Source organism: Solea solea, chromosome 16, assembly GCF_958295425.1.
Source record: "Solea solea chromosome 16, fSolSol10.1, whole genome shotgun sequence".
Classification (NCBI taxonomy): domain Eukaryota; kingdom Metazoa; phylum Chordata; class Actinopteri; order Pleuronectiformes; family Soleidae; genus Solea; species Solea solea.
In genome coordinates this window covers 18,683,314-18,700,786 of record NC_081149.1, presented here as the reverse complement: position 1 = coordinate 18,700,786, position 17,473 = coordinate 18,683,314, and the positions used below count along the sequence as shown (strand labels likewise).

The 17,473-nt window shown below is 41.2% G+C and overlaps 1 protein-coding gene across 1 annotated transcript in view; it reads left to right on the top strand.

Annotated features, from left to right (window-relative positions):
* Window positions 1-4,233: 4,233 nt before the first annotated feature.
* LOC131476100 (alpha-1,6-mannosylglycoprotein 6-beta-N-acetylglucosaminyltransferase B) overlaps window positions 4,234-17,473 on the top strand; it is a 52,637-nt gene continuing 39,397 nt past the window's right edge. The window contains exons 1-3 of the mRNA XM_058654590.1: window positions 4,234-4,636; window positions 5,614-5,726; window positions 16,656-16,800. Of these exons, the coding sequence (XP_058510573.1) occupies window positions 4,569-4,636; window positions 5,614-5,726; window positions 16,656-16,800 (326 nt within the window). The 5' untranslated portion in view covers window positions 4,234-4,568. The remainder of the gene's footprint in view (window positions 4,637-5,613; window positions 5,727-16,655; window positions 16,801-17,473) is intronic.

Here is a 17,473-nt window from a genome sequence, read left to right as displayed (position 1 = left end):
ACTTAAGTAAAGATAAGTATGTTGAGAAAACACTATGAGATATAACCTGTTTATTAGAACAGTTTGCATTTTCTGCAGAATATACTAGATTTAATAATGAATCATGGAGCTGATGCATTATTACACTATATACTGTATGTCTCAATTTATCTAAATGCACATTTTATTCTTGTCTGTTCAAATCGGTTCTATTAGAATAATAATGATACACTGTTTTGGACTTTTGCCTGGAGTTAATTTGAAATGAAACATGAAAGATCAAGGATTACAGTATGAGTTTGATTATGTATTTGAACTGTACTTCAGTCCCCATGCATCATATGTGAATTTTGAAATAAGAGGATCTCTGTTCATATAATATTCACTATCATTCAAGTGAACAGAAATGTGAGCTGCTATTCCCTAGTTTGCAAGACTCACTTTAGCACTGAACTCAAATAACAAGAAAAATCTGAGATTTTTTTCTGTCACTGCCAACCAGCGCTGGAAGACTTTGATCAACGTTCCCTGGAGCGTCAGAGCTCAGTTTTCCAAATCCTCACTTTAGTTCAAACTTAAAGTTATATTTCTCGTCTCTGTCTTACACATGTGAAGAATGTTCCTGACAATGTAACTGATCACTGACAAAAGTAGGTTTTAGCTATGATAAAAAAAAAAAAATCTGTTTTCATGTTCTGTCTCTGTTATAAAAGCTTCTGTTTCCTCTTCCCGTCTCATTTCATTTCCTTGTCTGCTTCTGCTTCTTTTCTTGGCGTGACCTTGCTCACCTGTCCACTGGGTGTCCTTGGTGTGTGATTGACAGTGTCTCACATTATACTGTATCAGAAGCTCATTACTAATCACCCTTGACCTGCTGCCTGGTTTCACAGCTGCTGCTCGTTCCCCAGTGAACTGAAAACAAAGTGTTTTAGCTTGTTGTTTGTCAGTATGTGTCAGGTCTACCTGTCTCAACCTGTTATCCATTTACCAACTTTCTTTCTGTCTCAGTCCTTTTAGTAAAAACAATTATATTATATTACCTGGAAACAGAAACAGAAACTGACATTTATTATTCAAAGACACAGTGTTTTCAAAGTATAGTGATGCCTGCTTACCTACTTTGACTATTGTTAGGATTTTGGGTGACATTTCTTAAAGAAGAAAACTTGATTATATAAGGTTGATTATATGAACACGTTAAAACAAAAAACTATATTCAACAATAGGTATACAAACTGTATACATGTCTATTTTTTTTTTTTTTTTATCTTTACCTTGTATGATTTTATATTTGAACTACACAATACATCAATATATTTCCATCTCGTTTGGTCGTGTTGACCCTCAAAGGAAAAGATGGAAATGAATGAATGAATAAATAATGTGTTGAGACATGTCAAGTGTATGTTATCTAGCTTTGCCTTTTATCGTGACGAGTCTTTGACTCTCTCATTAATACATTTGACAACATGACCCCTTTAAGACATGAACATATTACTAGTTCTACCTTTCTAGTTCTAGTAAGATCCCAAATACCTCACTAGTGCTACAAGTAGACATTTTGATGCCTTACTAGTAGTACTAGTAATGTCAAAAACATCTTACTAGTGCTTCTAGTGGACATTTTGACTCACTAGTACCACGAGTTGGCATTGTGTCACTTACTAGTAGTACTAGTGAAGTAAAAATACCCACTACTGCTACTAGTGGACATTTTGGCATTACAAGTAAGGTCCGGAGGGCTACTCGTGCTTGACACATTGGGGTGCATTAGTTTACTAGTAAGGTTTTTTTGGATACTAGAGGGCCAAAAATGTCCCTGGTAGAAATGTACTGGAAAAAAATCACAACTAGTAAGACACAGTTGTTCTACTAGTGCGCAGAATTGTCTTACTAGTGCGGTCGAAGAGCATATTAGTACATGGACCATAAGTCAGATATCATGGATATATGTTATAAATGGAGAACAAGCAATGTGTCCTTGGTTAAAATTTCATCTTGTTGATTTCTGTGAACACTTGACTCTGAGAGGATTTTTTTCAAACCCCTTCATTATTTTGTTAGTGTGTTAGCACTATCACATAATATTCACTCTGTTGCACTTTCATGTAGCCCTGCAGTCACTTGGATTAAAAAAAAAAAAATCAGGCATGTTTAAACCACTGACTGTGTATATTTTTAAATCTCAAAAATAGGCTTGTAAAGTCAACAGAGTCGATCTCACTGGGCTGCAGGCCAAAAGTCAACAAAGCAGCAACAGGCCCAACTTAGTAAGACAGAGAACAGTTGTCATGGCATCTAAGGATGATGCCACTTGCTGTCTATTGGACCTCAATATTTTCTTTAAAAAAGCTCAGCAAAACAGCAACTAATTGTTTCGATTTAGTAGTAATCTCATTTAACTGAATTGTACTTTTTTTTTTACAGCTTTATATACTTTACATCATTTTTTTTAAACACTTTGTTTCCATGAAGACACTTTGATTTGCATAATCCCACCCATACCTGCCCAAAAAGTAAAATGTGATGATCATTTAAATTAGCTAAAAAAACAACATTTAAAAAGCACCTGAAACTGCGATTGAGGGTGGGTAACCAAACATGTGACCATCAATACATTTGCATAATTATGTGTAAGGGGTTTGTGCAATAGGTTTATGTGCACTTCCACATAGGTGGAAATTAGCCGCAGGCAACAACCTGACATATTTACATTTTAATGTTTATTAATATGCATTGTCCCGTTCCTTAAATAAATACATTAATTAATTAATACATTGATGAAAACCATTCACCTGATACCATAAAAATTAAATTATCTATTGATTGGAGGATATTAATTAAAACAAACAAACACTAGTGATATCCCTGAGCACTGAGCCATTATTTTCGATTTTCTCCCCCGTCTGTTCTGCCTTCAGTCCACAGGGTGTCGCTGCTGAGCTGCTGTCTATCTGCATGGTGTCGCTGTCCGTGGTGCTGAAATGTTTTCCCTGCACGTCAAGCCAGCACGAGGCGACAATACTGCTCCACTAATTGGTGCCTCACGCGTAGCGTTCACCTTATGAAGACTTTTCCACGTCAGAGTTGGGATCACAGAGAGACAAATGACAGTAGTTCCTGTTAAAGTTGTCATTTTTAGTGACAGTTTCTTGCATGCACATGTATAACAAAGGACCAAGCTCTGACATGTAAGATCAGACTGACAACACTAATTACATTCAACAAGAGAGTTCACACAGCAGGAGGAGGCTGAGGGGGACGCAGGCTGATAACGATGCAATTTACTCATATGTTCTGCTTTCCAAATGTTTTAAAGATCCATTAATACAAACTACAGTGAGACTGGTGTCACTGGCTCACAGAACATCTGAGCCAACCGTTTATTGTGGACTGTGGTTCAAGATGGATAACGGATGATTTTGTTTTTGCCTACACAAATATAAAGGGATGTTATTGAGTCCACATTTGACTAATTAAACAAAGTAGTCATTTTAAATTAAAAAGGTTTCGACTTACGCGTCCAAAATCTATTCAATCTATATGTCATTACTCAGGCCATAAACACACACATGAATCAAGTTTAAAACAGTACGAATGTTCAAAGAATATCGAACAAATAATCATAAACTTCAAAAAAAGCCTGTGGCAAATTGTTTGGCAGGAAAACAGGAGTCAAACATCTTCAGGGCTGGGTTTTTTTATCACTTAGGGGTGTGTCTAGGAGGGGCTGACTGATGATTGCAGGTAGTGGGTGGAGTCTTGTCATTTTGATTGTTTAAAATGAATTGAATTGAATTAAAAATCACAAGTTAGTCCTTGAGGTCAGGTCAGGAAGAAGTCCCTTAAGTGGTAATCTTGTATCAGCAGCTGCGTAAGACGATGTCTGGTGTCTGTAGTAGTGTTCAAGGTCTTCGCGTTGGCTCTTGATCTGCGCGTGAGGCTGAAGCCTGACATTGATTGACGTGCTGCAGCTTGCATCATTTCACATGTGGCCTCAATCAGGTAAAGCTATAGAAAATATTCCTGACAGAATATTACAATTGGTGCAATTGATACTTATATAAAAAAAGAAGAAGAAGCATTTGCAATATGTTTAAAGGACTACGGAGTTGTGTTCATGATAGTGCACAAGAGACTAAAAGAAGAGGCTGAATTCTGAACTGTCGAGAAACTGTAATGTCCCGGTATGCATCCATAGGTGGCGCAGCTCAGCTGAAGAGCCGCAGATACAGGCAGCCACTCACTGCTCCATCCGCTCAGATGAGCCCAAGAACGAGGAACTAAGCAGTCCTGCTTTTGCCTCTGTCTCTAAAGGATATTTAACAACATTATGGATACAAGTGGAACAGGCTGAAGGACAATCACGAATACTTCTCCTTCCCCACTTCGGAGAAACGGTCTGATCGAGTCTTTTCCTGCTGAACGCGCAGGAGATTTTGACACGAGCAACACACACACGGGGTTGTGAAGTTCGTGGAGTCGGCAAAGACGATACTCCAGCCGCCGGGACTGTGGTCTAAAGTTATGCTTGTCACACAGACTCGCGCCATGATCAGAAAACCCGGCGCTTTCGACGTGTGTGGAAAATGATTGGCACGAGCGGCGACCTTTCCACGATGCTGAGGAGATGTCTTCTCACTTTCAAACCATTCAGGTGAGAACATGCTCTTCTTCTCCGTCTAATAAACAATGGCAAATGTCGACTTTTACTGTCAAATTCACCACAAAATATCTGCAACAGCAGAAATAATGCTGCAAAATGTGTTGCTTAAATGTTTGTGCAACAAGAACTGAAAGGCTTTGGCATACATTTGGAAACAGTTGGGACAATTAGATTTACAAGATTATTGTGTACAGATTTGCCTCGTTTCAGCAGCAGCAGATGGAGGAGCAGTGAAGCCAAATAAAGCAGACTTCAAATGAATTAAAACTCTGAGGTTTGACCAGATTATACACAAGATGAGGGCATTATTGTCAGTCTTTCAGGCACAAGGTTCCCAGATGTTTTAGTACACACTCTGTCACAACTCCAGACCTGATTCAACATGCTGGTGTTGCACTTTGGTGGCAAACAGAAGTCTCGCCTTATGCTCAAAAGTAATAATCCCAGTCCTCCACCACTGAACATCTGCAGCCTCTCTGTCAGTTTTCTGTTGTCTGACACTGTCCTGCAGTTCCATCGTATAAAAAAGATTGTCTCGTTCACTCAAACGTTCCCCCGCAGTGAGCACAGGGGCCACTTTTCTCCTATTTGGTTCTTTAAGAGCCTCAGAAGTGAAACATTTGCTGTGCGTGTGTGTGTTCACTCCCCACTGTGCAGCCGTTCACTTGAAACGTAATGCTTTTGTTTTTCGGGATTTGCTCACTGAGCACAGTGCCGTGCACAAAACACATCACTGTGTTGGGTCATTTGAGATTGCACAGTCAAGAGATTGCACATAATGTGGAAAAAAAACCCCGTCCATGCTCCATGGTGCCTCAAACGACTCAGAGCTACTTGGATTTGCTCCTATTATGAAAATTCTCCTGTCTTGTCCTTGTTTGCACTTTTGTAGTTTTTTTTTGTTCTTTCTGTTTCACAAAAGCTTCCCTCTCCTCTTTTGTTGGTTGTGTCTGTCTCACTCCTTGCAGGATCTTCGTGGTGGGGATTGGCTTCTTCAGCCTGTGCTTTCTAATGACCTCTCTCGGGGGCCAGTTCTCAGCCAAACGACCCGGAGATTCTCCCTTCACAGTGCGAGCCGAAGGTAAGCCCGCAGTTACGTGTCGGTGCTGCTCTGCGGGCTGTGACTGTCGTCGCTGTGGCCTGTGCTGGTAATGAACAGCCTGGGAACACGCTGCGAGCTTCATGGGGCTCCGTTGATTGCAGTCAGTGGGCCCGACAGACCTGCTCACTTTGCTCATCAGGAGTACATCAGCGGGTTCTGTCGCCTGGAGAGGCTTCTCTCTTTTCTCATCTACACCTATGTCTGATTTCTTTCTCTTTTTTTTTTCTTTTTTCATCTTAGCTCAGTGTGCACATGACCTCGTTGTGACCCACGTGTCAGTCGTGCCTGAAAATAGAGAGAGCTGAGTAGAATTTTTATGTTGTGTCTCTCATGTGAGTCCTGTGATGTATAGATTCATCGATGCTTTAATCATCGCCGTGGGGAAGTTCTAGTTTTTCAGTGATACTGAAGGCTGAGCCATAGTAGTGTTGGGTGCACACAGTGCAACAGTAACACAGTTTGTTTCAGACGTACAGACAGAGGGTTGTTTTTAGTCTTCATCAAAAGTCACTATTTTCATTTTCACCGCTGCTGTAGATCAAATAGTCTCCTCATCTGTCAATTTTAGGCTATTTATTGAACTTGAAATGACAGTTCTCTCACACCTCGGAAATGTACGTTGAAGGGAAATGGGAACGTGTTCATGGTTTGATGTTCCTTTAATCCCCAGGTGACTGTAAACAAATCCTATCCAAAAAAAAAAACTCCAAATGCCAAATCAAAAGTGGCAGAATGGCCTTTCCTGAAAGAAACGTATCTCCCTCACCACGTTGTCTGTGTTTGCGTGAATCACGTGTGGTAGAGTCGCTGTCGGACTGTTGTCTCTCACCTTTTTACCGCTGCCTCTCGCAGTGTTGACACTTGGTGTCATCCTTTGTGACAAATAACAGATGGCGGGGGGGGAAGATGCACTGTCTGTCACACACCTGTCCAAGGATGTCCAGCTGGTGGTCATTATTATTTGTATATATCGTGCTTCATTGGTCTTCAAATGAGACTGTCATTGTGCGCGTTGAATCCACCGTACAGTGCATCTCGGACCCGATCAGTGACCAACGCGGGTTTGTTTGTTTTCTTGTGTGAGATTTGTGTGAGATAATGTCGACTTGAATGATGGTACTCTGGGGATTTCACGTAGACCTGTAGCTGAAGCACCTCCTTGGGGAAAATCAGTGTAACTGTGAAAGTGTATGTGTCAGTGCATGAGGAGAAATGGTATATGCAAAAGTGGAGGGGGGAGATGGAGTTTGTGTGTGTGTGTGTGTGGGGGGGAGGGGGGGGGGACAGTAGAGCTGTCTGATTAATTAACCACTCACACGCTGCAGTCAAGGGAAGGCATCCAGGCTCCAGCTCATTAAACTCTGCTTTACCACCAACCAGGGAGCGTCAGGCTATGTAAATTTCCGTCCACTGTGTGTTTGTGTATGTGTGCATGTTTGGAAATCAGGATTAGGGGTGTGGGGAGTTAGCGTAATGAATGAGCCGGGCTGAATTGTATTTAGCAGAGTAGTACTGCCATAGTGCTACAGCAGGCACATCCACCCTGCTGCTGCTGCTGCTGCACTCGCAGCCATATTGTCACTCACGCTGACATGTGTTGGGACATGCTTTCATACAGGACATGTTTAAATCACTTGAAAGTGAGGGAGGCAACTTAAAAGTTAAAGGTTGTTTTGAGAGTCTGCTACAACAGCTGGGAAAAAGTGTAAAGAAATATATGTAATTAATGTCTTTATGCCTTCTGCCTCTCCATTCTGTCACCCTCCACCCATTCCCCTGCTTCATGTGTGTTTTACTTTATTTTATTCACAAAACTAAAACAAGATGCACCAAACCTCTAAAAAAAAACACCCTCTTTTCAGGTTCCCACAGATCTTTTTCTGCGGTATATCGGATTTGCATTGTGTGTATTGTGCGTCGTGTAATGTTACCCTTCTTGACTCTAAGTCAGGTGATACCAGGCTATGTAGAGATTTTTGAAAGGCATGCATTTTCTTCATTACATCTTTTTGACAGTACAGGGAACTAACGAGGTGGAACAGAAGTAGGAGCGCACACAGACCGCTCTCCTTTCCAGAGTGGGAAGCCTTAAAGGCGAAGGTGTTTGATCCTAGATATCGTAAAGGCTCCAGAGGTGCACTGTAGCTTTCTAATAGGCTGTTTGAAGACCACCTTTTCAGCGCGTCCTTTCACCACACGGATCTTTAATGCTGCTTCGTCACAAAAAGGAAAAGAGAGCCGAGGCTTTCACGTTTTAGCCCGGCCAGAGCAAGATGGAACTGTTCGGGTGTTAATGTGTTCTCCATCGATTGCTGTAATTACAATCACCCTTTAAGTGATGGAAATATGTTTACTGCAGGCAACGAGACGGTCACAACTTCCAATGAAGGCAGACATTGTCTTAAACCAGGTGTTGTATCAGACACCGAGGCCGTAAAGCCGGCAATACAATTGTATTTGCCCCAGTGAGATTATAGGAGCATTAGGTGCGTGTTTTTCAGTCATTTAGCTATTTACATGGTGCATGATCTTGGTGCTAAGTGAGGCGCAAAGCAGACGGGGGTTGTATTTAGGGTCTGTTTTGGGTATAACATCAGTCAAATCAAATAGAGCTTGTCATTAAAGCGTGCGATGACAATCTGCTCATGCATGAGGTTAAGGTGCACAAGCAGAATCGATGCAAAATAAAAATCTGAGATGAAAATCAGTGTTTATAAGGAAATGTTTGAGGAGCTTTAAAGAAACGGGCCAAAGGCAGGTTTGAAGATAAGAGCAAGCGGCAGAAGTTGATGGCGATAAGACAGGAAGAGCACGCTGCGAGTGTGATGTGCAGCTGCGATTAAAATAAGTCGACACGCAGCGCCGGCGCTAACTTGGAGACACTTTGTTCGTTCGTGTTTTGATTCTGGACTGAATCGGCAGTGAAACGTGTCCACGTGAGGGGAGCGAGAGTACAGAACAGTAGCAGGACAATGGTCTCTTTCACCTTTATACATTTACGAGTACAGCAAATAATTGGCTAAGATTCATGCGACTAGAGGCCTGTATTGCTTTTTTCTGAATTTGGTATTATTTGACCTCGTCTTGGACACAGTTTTTAAGTTCTGTAACAGAATTTGACACCAATATTTGCCCAATTATACTGGCTGAGCAGACTTTTTCTCATCAAAATCCATGTTTGAACCGCCCTTCAAAGAATAAAAGCAATTCATTACACTTCGGGGACTGGACTCTCACCAGTGAGAATTATTTCTGGTTGAATGTAAGATAAAAACCTGCCATTTCCACGTAGTTTCAGCCCATCACTGCGCCAGAGAGGCAGGTGTTGGGGGCATCGCATGGAGCATCATATCCATTGCATTTTATTGTTTTCCCTTCACAATCACTAATAGAATTTTTCTCTTTTATTTCATGGCTCAACAGTCTTCACGATGCGATGCATTGAAAATGAGTTTTTCCTCACATCACTTAGGGCGTGGCTTTCGCTATGAAATTTCATAGCATTTCATTTGAATGAAAAATGGCAGAAGTCACCGGCTCTGCTTCCAGTGTGTGTGTGTGTGTGTGTGTGTGTGGATCTCAGAACTTCATCTGCAGTTAGGAAGAACTGAAAATGTGCAGTGGACCGCTTGGCTCTGTGCCTGACAAGGGAGAGGTATGAATAAAATATGACCACTCATTGTTCAGTCTTTTGCAAGCTCCCGTCACCTGGTGGAAAGACCAGTGATTTGCTTTGCTTTTTCGTATGTGCGGTAGAAGTGCTGGTGTCGACCTCGAGTACAAATTGATTAGATTGTCTCTGAGACAAAAAGCAGGGGGAAATCAAGTGCTACAGTTTTGTTTGCAGGTTTTTACTAGCGTGGCCATGTTAGGGCTCTTGTTTAAAGTCTTGTGCAGCACCTTCCGTTCCTCTTGGTTTCTCAAAATTACATATTGAGGAGTTTGACTGAGGAGAAAACACTTGTAGGGCACAGGTACCAAGGGTGCTTGGTTTCTCACAACAGTACTGAATTTAGGTCTGCATCACCACCAAAATCTAATAGTTCTACATCTTTAGAACATGCTATCAAATGGGCCTCTTTACTGTAATTTGACTGGCGTCATGTTTGCTTTTGAAGTGGTAGATCACAGACGTCACCTGCATCCAGGAACCTATTAGACCAGTGGTGTCACACTCATTTGAGTTCAGGGGCCACACACAGCACAATTTAATGCCAATGTCATTTTCCCCTTTGTTTTACATTTAGTGAAGTATCTTTTTTACAAAACATAGTATGAACAACCTGAAATTTCTTGAGAAAAATAAATGAAAATTTCGACAATATTATGCCTAAATAAACCATTTAAACCAATAAACCAGCATTTCACATTATGATTAGATTCTAATCTGCATCCTGGGTCCACATGCTTGATACCCCTATATTAGAAGATACTTAATCACATGATGATCCACGTCCAATTAAGCATGCCATGCTTAATTTATCTATTTTCCTCTAAATGGGTACATCATTTAGACATCAGTGCGCTAGCAACTGAGACCAAAATGTTTACTGATGTTATAAATCAAGTGAAAAGTAGGTCTATCTTCCCATAGACTTCCATTCAAATTGAATTTCCTTTGCAACCAGCGGTGTCGCTCCCTGGAGCTCTATTCAAGAAAGTACCTCTGCGTTAGACTCATCCTGCAAACTAGAAGATTATGTCCACTTTTCGTTATGAAGTCTATGGTTATGCTGCTCAAACACAAATGCAGCCAAATGCAAAGATAAAGATAAAATTCCCCCCCACACTCTTAAATGGCTCAGCCACCAGAATAATAACCAGGATACTAATGCATAAACAATAACACACATGCATAAATAATTCCATTTAACTCCAAAAATATAGTTGGAATCCATTTGTTCAAACAAGAAAAGAAACAATAGTTTCTTTTATATTTGTTTTGATTTAATGCAGCCAGCCCTAAAGTAGATTGACATGGAAACAGTGCTCATATATATGTAGATAGAGACACAATTAATTTTAAATAAATGAGGTACAAGCGACATTGCTGCTAATTTAGATGTGCTTTCTGCATCCTTGTGGTGATGAATAATGATGAGCCACTTTCAGGGCACGTGTTTCATTGATCCCCAGCTCTGGCAAATTAGCAGCAAGTTGCTGAGGAAGTTCACATTTGCTTTCATTAGCGCTTCCTTGTTTCCTCCTTTTTTTTGGGCCAGGTTTATTAAGTGTTCGTCATAACACAAACCTCTGAATCTGAAGTGGAGAAGACCGCTCATCACACCACCGTTCACTATGGTTTAAACCTGTGTGGAAGTCAATAAAACAATAGTCAACATTGCATGGTGCGGAGGAGACGGGGAGACGCATCCCAGCTTCAAATAAAGGCACATGAAGCTTTACCCTGTTGTAATAGTGCGAGTAGTTTCCCCCTTTTTTCTACACAAAGCAAGATGCTGGAGCACCAATGCGGACAAATCACCGTGGTTTTCTCCTCTTGTGGCTTCAAGAAAAGCGACAAACTATCTCAATTACTTCCCTGTCATGAATATTAGAATTAGCAGCGAGAAGAAAGGGTGCTGTGTGTGTGTGTGTATACGTGTGTGTGTGTGTGTGTGTATACATGTGTGTATGAGTGTTCAGAGAAATTTATCTTGGTGACGGGTGAGATGGAGAATTCTGACCCTGAGCTCCCTCACTAAGAAAACTAGCCAGCCAGCCAACAGTAATGACTAGTTGAAATGATTTTGCTCTCAGTGGTGCCAGTGGGGCAGAGAGGAAAATGTTGCATATAAATCAAATATGACACACTGCTCTGATCAATAGTTTAATTTATGTATCCCGATGCATCGGAACACGTTTTTTTTCCATCTTGATAAGCTCAATGTGAAATGAAATGTCACACTTTCGTCTACAGAGCTCCAATTAACCGTTTTTGTTAAGAGAGAAATTGAGTAAAACGATTCAATAATAACTAAACCAGTAAAATGTGTGGGCTACATGGTGGAATAGTGGCTTAACACTTGGAGCAAAAAGATGACTCAGGGTCTTTCTGCATGGAGGTTGCATGTTCTCCCTCTGTGTGTGTGTGTGTGTGTGTGTGTGTGTGTGTGTGTGTGTGTGTGTGGGGGGGTTTTCCCCAGGTTCTCTCGTTTCTACCCACAGTCCAAAAACATGGTTAATTTGACATGTATGTTGGACCTGTGATGGACTGGACCCCGCTTCTCGCCTTACGTCAGCTGGGATTGGCACCAGTGGCCCTCACAGCCCTCATGTGGAGGATAAAGTGGTAGACAATGAATGAATGAATGAACGAAGGAATGAATGGTTGTTGTTTTTATTGTTGTTGTGTTTTCCACCTGCACAAACGTGCATTTGATTCTTGCATCACAAGTCATTGCTGTTTTGTCATCCTCATATTACACAAGGACACGTCAGTATTGATTACAGTTACATGGATGAATAAACTGACTGCTGACCTTATGTTGAATAATATATTACTTGGATACGTTTACCTTGTTTGCTAATATAGAATATCCCAGTCAAATTCCAATTTACATGAGACCGGGAGTAGTTTTCTGCAGGTTTTATTTTTGACATTTTTCGGTACTTTTAGTGAATAATTCTGCTCAGTGTTTGATACTTGATTAATCTTCCAGAGGCAAATGTTGTGCTTTTCACTCCACTGTGTCTCACTCCAAAAAAGACCCAAACCACTACTTCACAGGCTCAAGTGTTCCAATAAGTCTGAGTATGCAATGTTGTAAAAATTCTAAAATGTTATTTATTCATTTAAAAGAGCGCAGAATAGATGAGCTCTGACACACTGCAGTGCAGTTTCTTGGTAACAATCCAAAAGTGAAATCTCCACACTCCACACACTGTTAATCTTTGAAACCTGCAGTGTGTGACCTTTGGTGAGTTGTGTTGTTTCCAATACTGTGTTGCCTTTGTTTGGTCTTTGTGAAAAGAAACAGTATTTAAATGTTGCGTCTTTGCATGTGCAGCAGCAGCGCAGGGGTGGGTGGGGTCAAGAAATGTTTATCTCTTCTAACTGCCGCGCGACTTTGTTATCTGACCTGCAGAATTCACTTCTGAAACCTTTTTGGTGGGCACCTCTTTGTATTTGTAGTCATAGTTTAACCTGTTTGCAGCTTTACTAGCGCAGTGTTGCTGTTGCCTCCATCTGTCTGTTGAATCATTTTCTGTGATTCAGTTGCTGGGTGACGCATGATTAAGACGCTGCTATACTGAGAAACGCAGAGAGTCATGTGAAGCTGGTTTGTGCAGCTGCAACTAAGGATTATTTACATAATCGTTGGGTTCATAAAATGTTGAAAAATATTGATCGGTGTTTTTCAAACGCGGAAATGAGGATGATCAATAAGAAAATATTCACATTTAAGAAGCTGAATAATCTGAATAAAAAAAGCCCCAAAAACATTTTTAGTAATCGATTAATTGAGTCATTGTTTCAGCCCTAACCTTTTTGTCAGTGGTTTGTTAAACAAGTTTATGATAAAAAAATTAGGCACTAAAGCTTTAATGCACTTTTTTTTATTACATTCTTCAATCTGGATTCTTTCCTAATTAGTGCATATGAGTCCTGGTATCTTTGTTTTAGTGATAGATTAGATATTTCGACAACAGAGTCAGTCATTCTAAAATGGAAGGCGCAGAAAATTATTTAGTAACCTTAACCCTAAATAAATTTCCTGGTGGAAAAACCCACCAACATAGAAATTGGTCAATTAGCACTGTATAGTGAGATGCCATGCTCTCTCAAAGGTGATGTGGAGCAGAGTAGAAATGTCAGAGTCATGCCACTTTTTCTTTCTTTTCTTTTTTTTAACTCACCCAGAGTGCTGCACATGTGAGGATAACCAAATGATACATTATGCAAAGTGTGGATTTCATAGTTTGTCAGTCTCATGTTATTCCCCGCTTGGATTATTCTCCTGAATAGAGGGGATGTCATTGCTTATACCTCCATGAAGCTGGAATTATTGGAATGTGTCCACAGTTTGCTTGCTGCCCACACCCCCCAACTCAACTCACTGATTACTGTTACTTTGTCTCAGAATAATAATGAAATGTCTTAAAGCACCGAATCTGTTATCTATGAATTCAGTGCCGAGAGGCCATGTCTAAATGATCTATAGACAGAGCGGTCGATAAAACCCCTGCAACCTCTCGCTGTGCGATTTCAGATACTCGCAGCCATTCGCATCCTGGGCACATAAACAGATAATTGGCACAGATGAAGAGTCCCTCTAAATGCCTGGAGCTTGTGCTTTTTACACCAGCAGGGAACTTTTAAAGCTTAAGAAAATCCGTCTGTCATATGAAAAGCTTTGGCTGCAGTGGCTCAGTTAAATGGGGGTGAGGATACAAAAGAGCACAGCAAATTAGGTATGAAAAAAATGCGCTAGTAAAGGTCACTAAAAAGAGCAGAAATTCACCAACAAAGGACCAAGCCTTGGGCACTAATTTTAAAATGGACAATAGTCAATGTGAAGGCAAAAGGGTGAGTGGTAAAGAACTCTGCAGGGAAACCGAGGAGAGCAGGTGAACGGCGTGATAATGGCACCGTCTGAGATAACAGGAGGATTATTGGCTTTCAGGTGAACAACAGAGTTAAACAGCCGTCGACTGGACATAGGGACATTGTTCAGGATGTCGTCAATGAAAAATCAGCATGACCCAGCAGTACATCCTCTATAAAAAATGTTATTTGTTATTTTCAGGTAAAATACCCTTTTAATATACGGTCTTTATTCTCATCAGCACTCTACAGAGTACTTAGTGGCCTCTGTTTCCTGCGTGACAATACATGCTCTCCGTGGACAGCGATTAAATGATGACTGCACAGCAGGCCACAGTACAAATGGTGATATAATTGGAATTTGTTCATGATATCGATTGTCCTGTGGCACTTCCAAAATTGAGTCGTTAAATGAGATTAGCTGCTGCTAAATTGGCCCTTTATTAACAAGTGGATGAGGAATGACACAGGGGGAGGGCGGGCGCGCCACATTAGCACATGGATGCTCAAGATCAACTGCTGCTGCACTGAGGTCGACGCGTCGGACTGCTCACTGGCCGTTTTGTTTTTTTCGAGAGGCGAGAAAGAACATTGATCGCAAATATTATAAGGTCAGGTTCTATAAATGTTACCGTGAAGGGCGATTGGTCACAGCAAAGGTGATGCACCAGCACAACGTGTCTGAGGAGCGTTCCTGTGGATAACCTTAAAGCCCAGAGGCTTTGTTTATATTACGTGCAGCTGATGGAAGATCCTCTGAACTTAGCAAATATTCAGAAACTCTCTCCGTGAACCCAATTTACTTTCTGTTCCGTCAACTTTGAGAGAAAGAAATACATTAGGGTGGGTAAATAGTACGGTCCTCGGGGTGTTGGGCGGTTTGGGCTGCATTTTCTCCATTACATCTTATTTTTTCTGTATCATTATTCGTATTAAATATGTTGTTAAACCACTGCTATAGAGCCGCAAATGTGATATGAAATCCATTTAGTCTCTTTCTTTTCTGTCTTGGGGAGGACTTGTTGTCTGACTGCTGAATTATTCATATTCTGGCCAGTTTGAGTGGAGAGATAGTCTGGAAATGAGTGAAATTGTGTTAAGAGAGAGGGGAAAATATGTGCAGGCAATAAAGGAAATAGGTCTGGGGGAATATTTTGGGCTTTCCCTAATATAATTCACTTTTAAGCTGCAGTATACCACTGCATTTCCTTTCCATTGTTTGGTGATTCTTCCTGCTGAGTGCTTCTCTTCCATTTTTAAACCTCACAAAATGCACTCGGACCTTGAGAAATGGAAGATTTTCTCTCTCTTATTGCATTTGCTCGTGATGAAATAGAGTTTTTTTTTTTTCCTGTGAAAGGTGACGTGCCTGAGCAGTGATGAATGAACTCTGACAGGGGAAGTGGGCCTGCACACATTGCATTTTCTAAAGCCTAATGCAATTGATGAAGGAACACCGAGAGGTGAGGCTTTATTTTCACTTGCAGTGCCCAGGAATAACATGAGGCTGCGCCGCTGCTGGTGGTTTCTATTTTTCTTGGATTTCATACCCCTTATTTCACGCCCACCTCTAGAGAAAGGCTTTATACAACTTGATTGTTCAACTCATCGAAGCGTTCTGCCTGAGGCAACGAGCTAATTGTGTTTCCTAACAGCAAAGGCACATGAGAACCCTATGGTGATTGTGAATTCCGGTGCATTTGCATGTTAATAATTACTCTTTACATTTATTGTAGAGCTTAAGAGCGATGAAAGAAAACAACACGGGGGTTAGGTCCTCAACCGAGGCTTGCTTTGACCTTATTGTCTGTAGCTGCAGGCTCATTAATTGACTAGGTGTTCTAACAGCATCGTCCAGGTTTACCACCGGCCAGGTCATTAATAATTTCAGCCAAGCAGGAACACAAAACCAATACGGTCAGACTAATTTACCTGTTCCCGTGTTTTCTGAGAGCGTCGGTTCCTGTTGAGCTGCTGGTTTAATGATGAAGGAAGAGCGGATACAGAAACTAGACGAGAGATAATGTCTTTAAGTAAACCAACAGTAAAATGGAACATAAAATAAATGGTCGGTGCATTCCTAGCAAGTCCTGGCTCAGTAAATCATGTCAGAGGGTGATTTATTGTCGTGTTTGCTCCCGTGACTTTGTGTTCGTTGTATGAAGTCAATGTCACCACATAAAATGACTTTACACAGTGCCATGCCATATAAATGTCAGATTTATTAACATACTCATTAACTTAATTCATCACTTGCTCTTTGTTCCTTTGCTCTTCTTCTGTTTCATCCTCAGTCTGTTCCATTCCTCTGATTTATATCAGCTGCGTGGTGCCGTGACTGTCTTTTTCTCTTATTTTAGTGCTTGGTGGCCAAGAGTCTCGTGGGGTGCTGAGAAAAATCTCTGACATGCTGGAGGTCATCATGAAGAGGATGGACACGCTGTCGAAGCTGGGAAATGCTACAGACAGCCACAGGCTGGACGAGCTCAGCTCAGCGCTGGACAGGTACAGCAACAACGCGCTTGTTCAAACTTTAAAATAACATTCTTCTCTGTGGCTTATTTGGCCCACAGCTGTGGTTTTGTTAGAAAGATACAGTCAGTGTGAAAGGAAACCTGCTATCCTGGTTGGCCTTGGAAAGGTTTTAAGGCAAGGCAGCGCACCACCTGCACAAACCATGCCGCGGGATTGTGAAGAAAGCATTGGGATGCAACTATTGACTCACTGTTTGGAAGAACACACTGAGTAAAGGCGATGATGGTTGATATGTGGGTACAGTTTCTGTGCAGGCTACACCTCGTCTGTGTAGTCAGAGACATTTTAACTGAACTGAAATGTAATGAAAATGAATGCTAAATAACTGAGTTTTACAACCGAGTAATTCATTGATTTTTCATTCATGCTGTGCTCCTTCTGTGGTTTTGTTTTTATGTACCATTTGAGACTCTACAGCTGCTAATTCACAAGCTTTTTGTCTTTTTTTTCACTGTATACGTGACACTGACTGTTTTCGGTGTAACTGAATCATTAGAATCAATTCATTGGAACTATTTGTTCAGTACTTCCTCCATGACCGGAGCACAGACTCCATCCACCGCTGAAATACGGTGGGAGGGGTTGTGATGCGGCTCGCTACTTTCGGCCGTGTGGGTCGCTAAACACGCCAGACTCCTCTGTA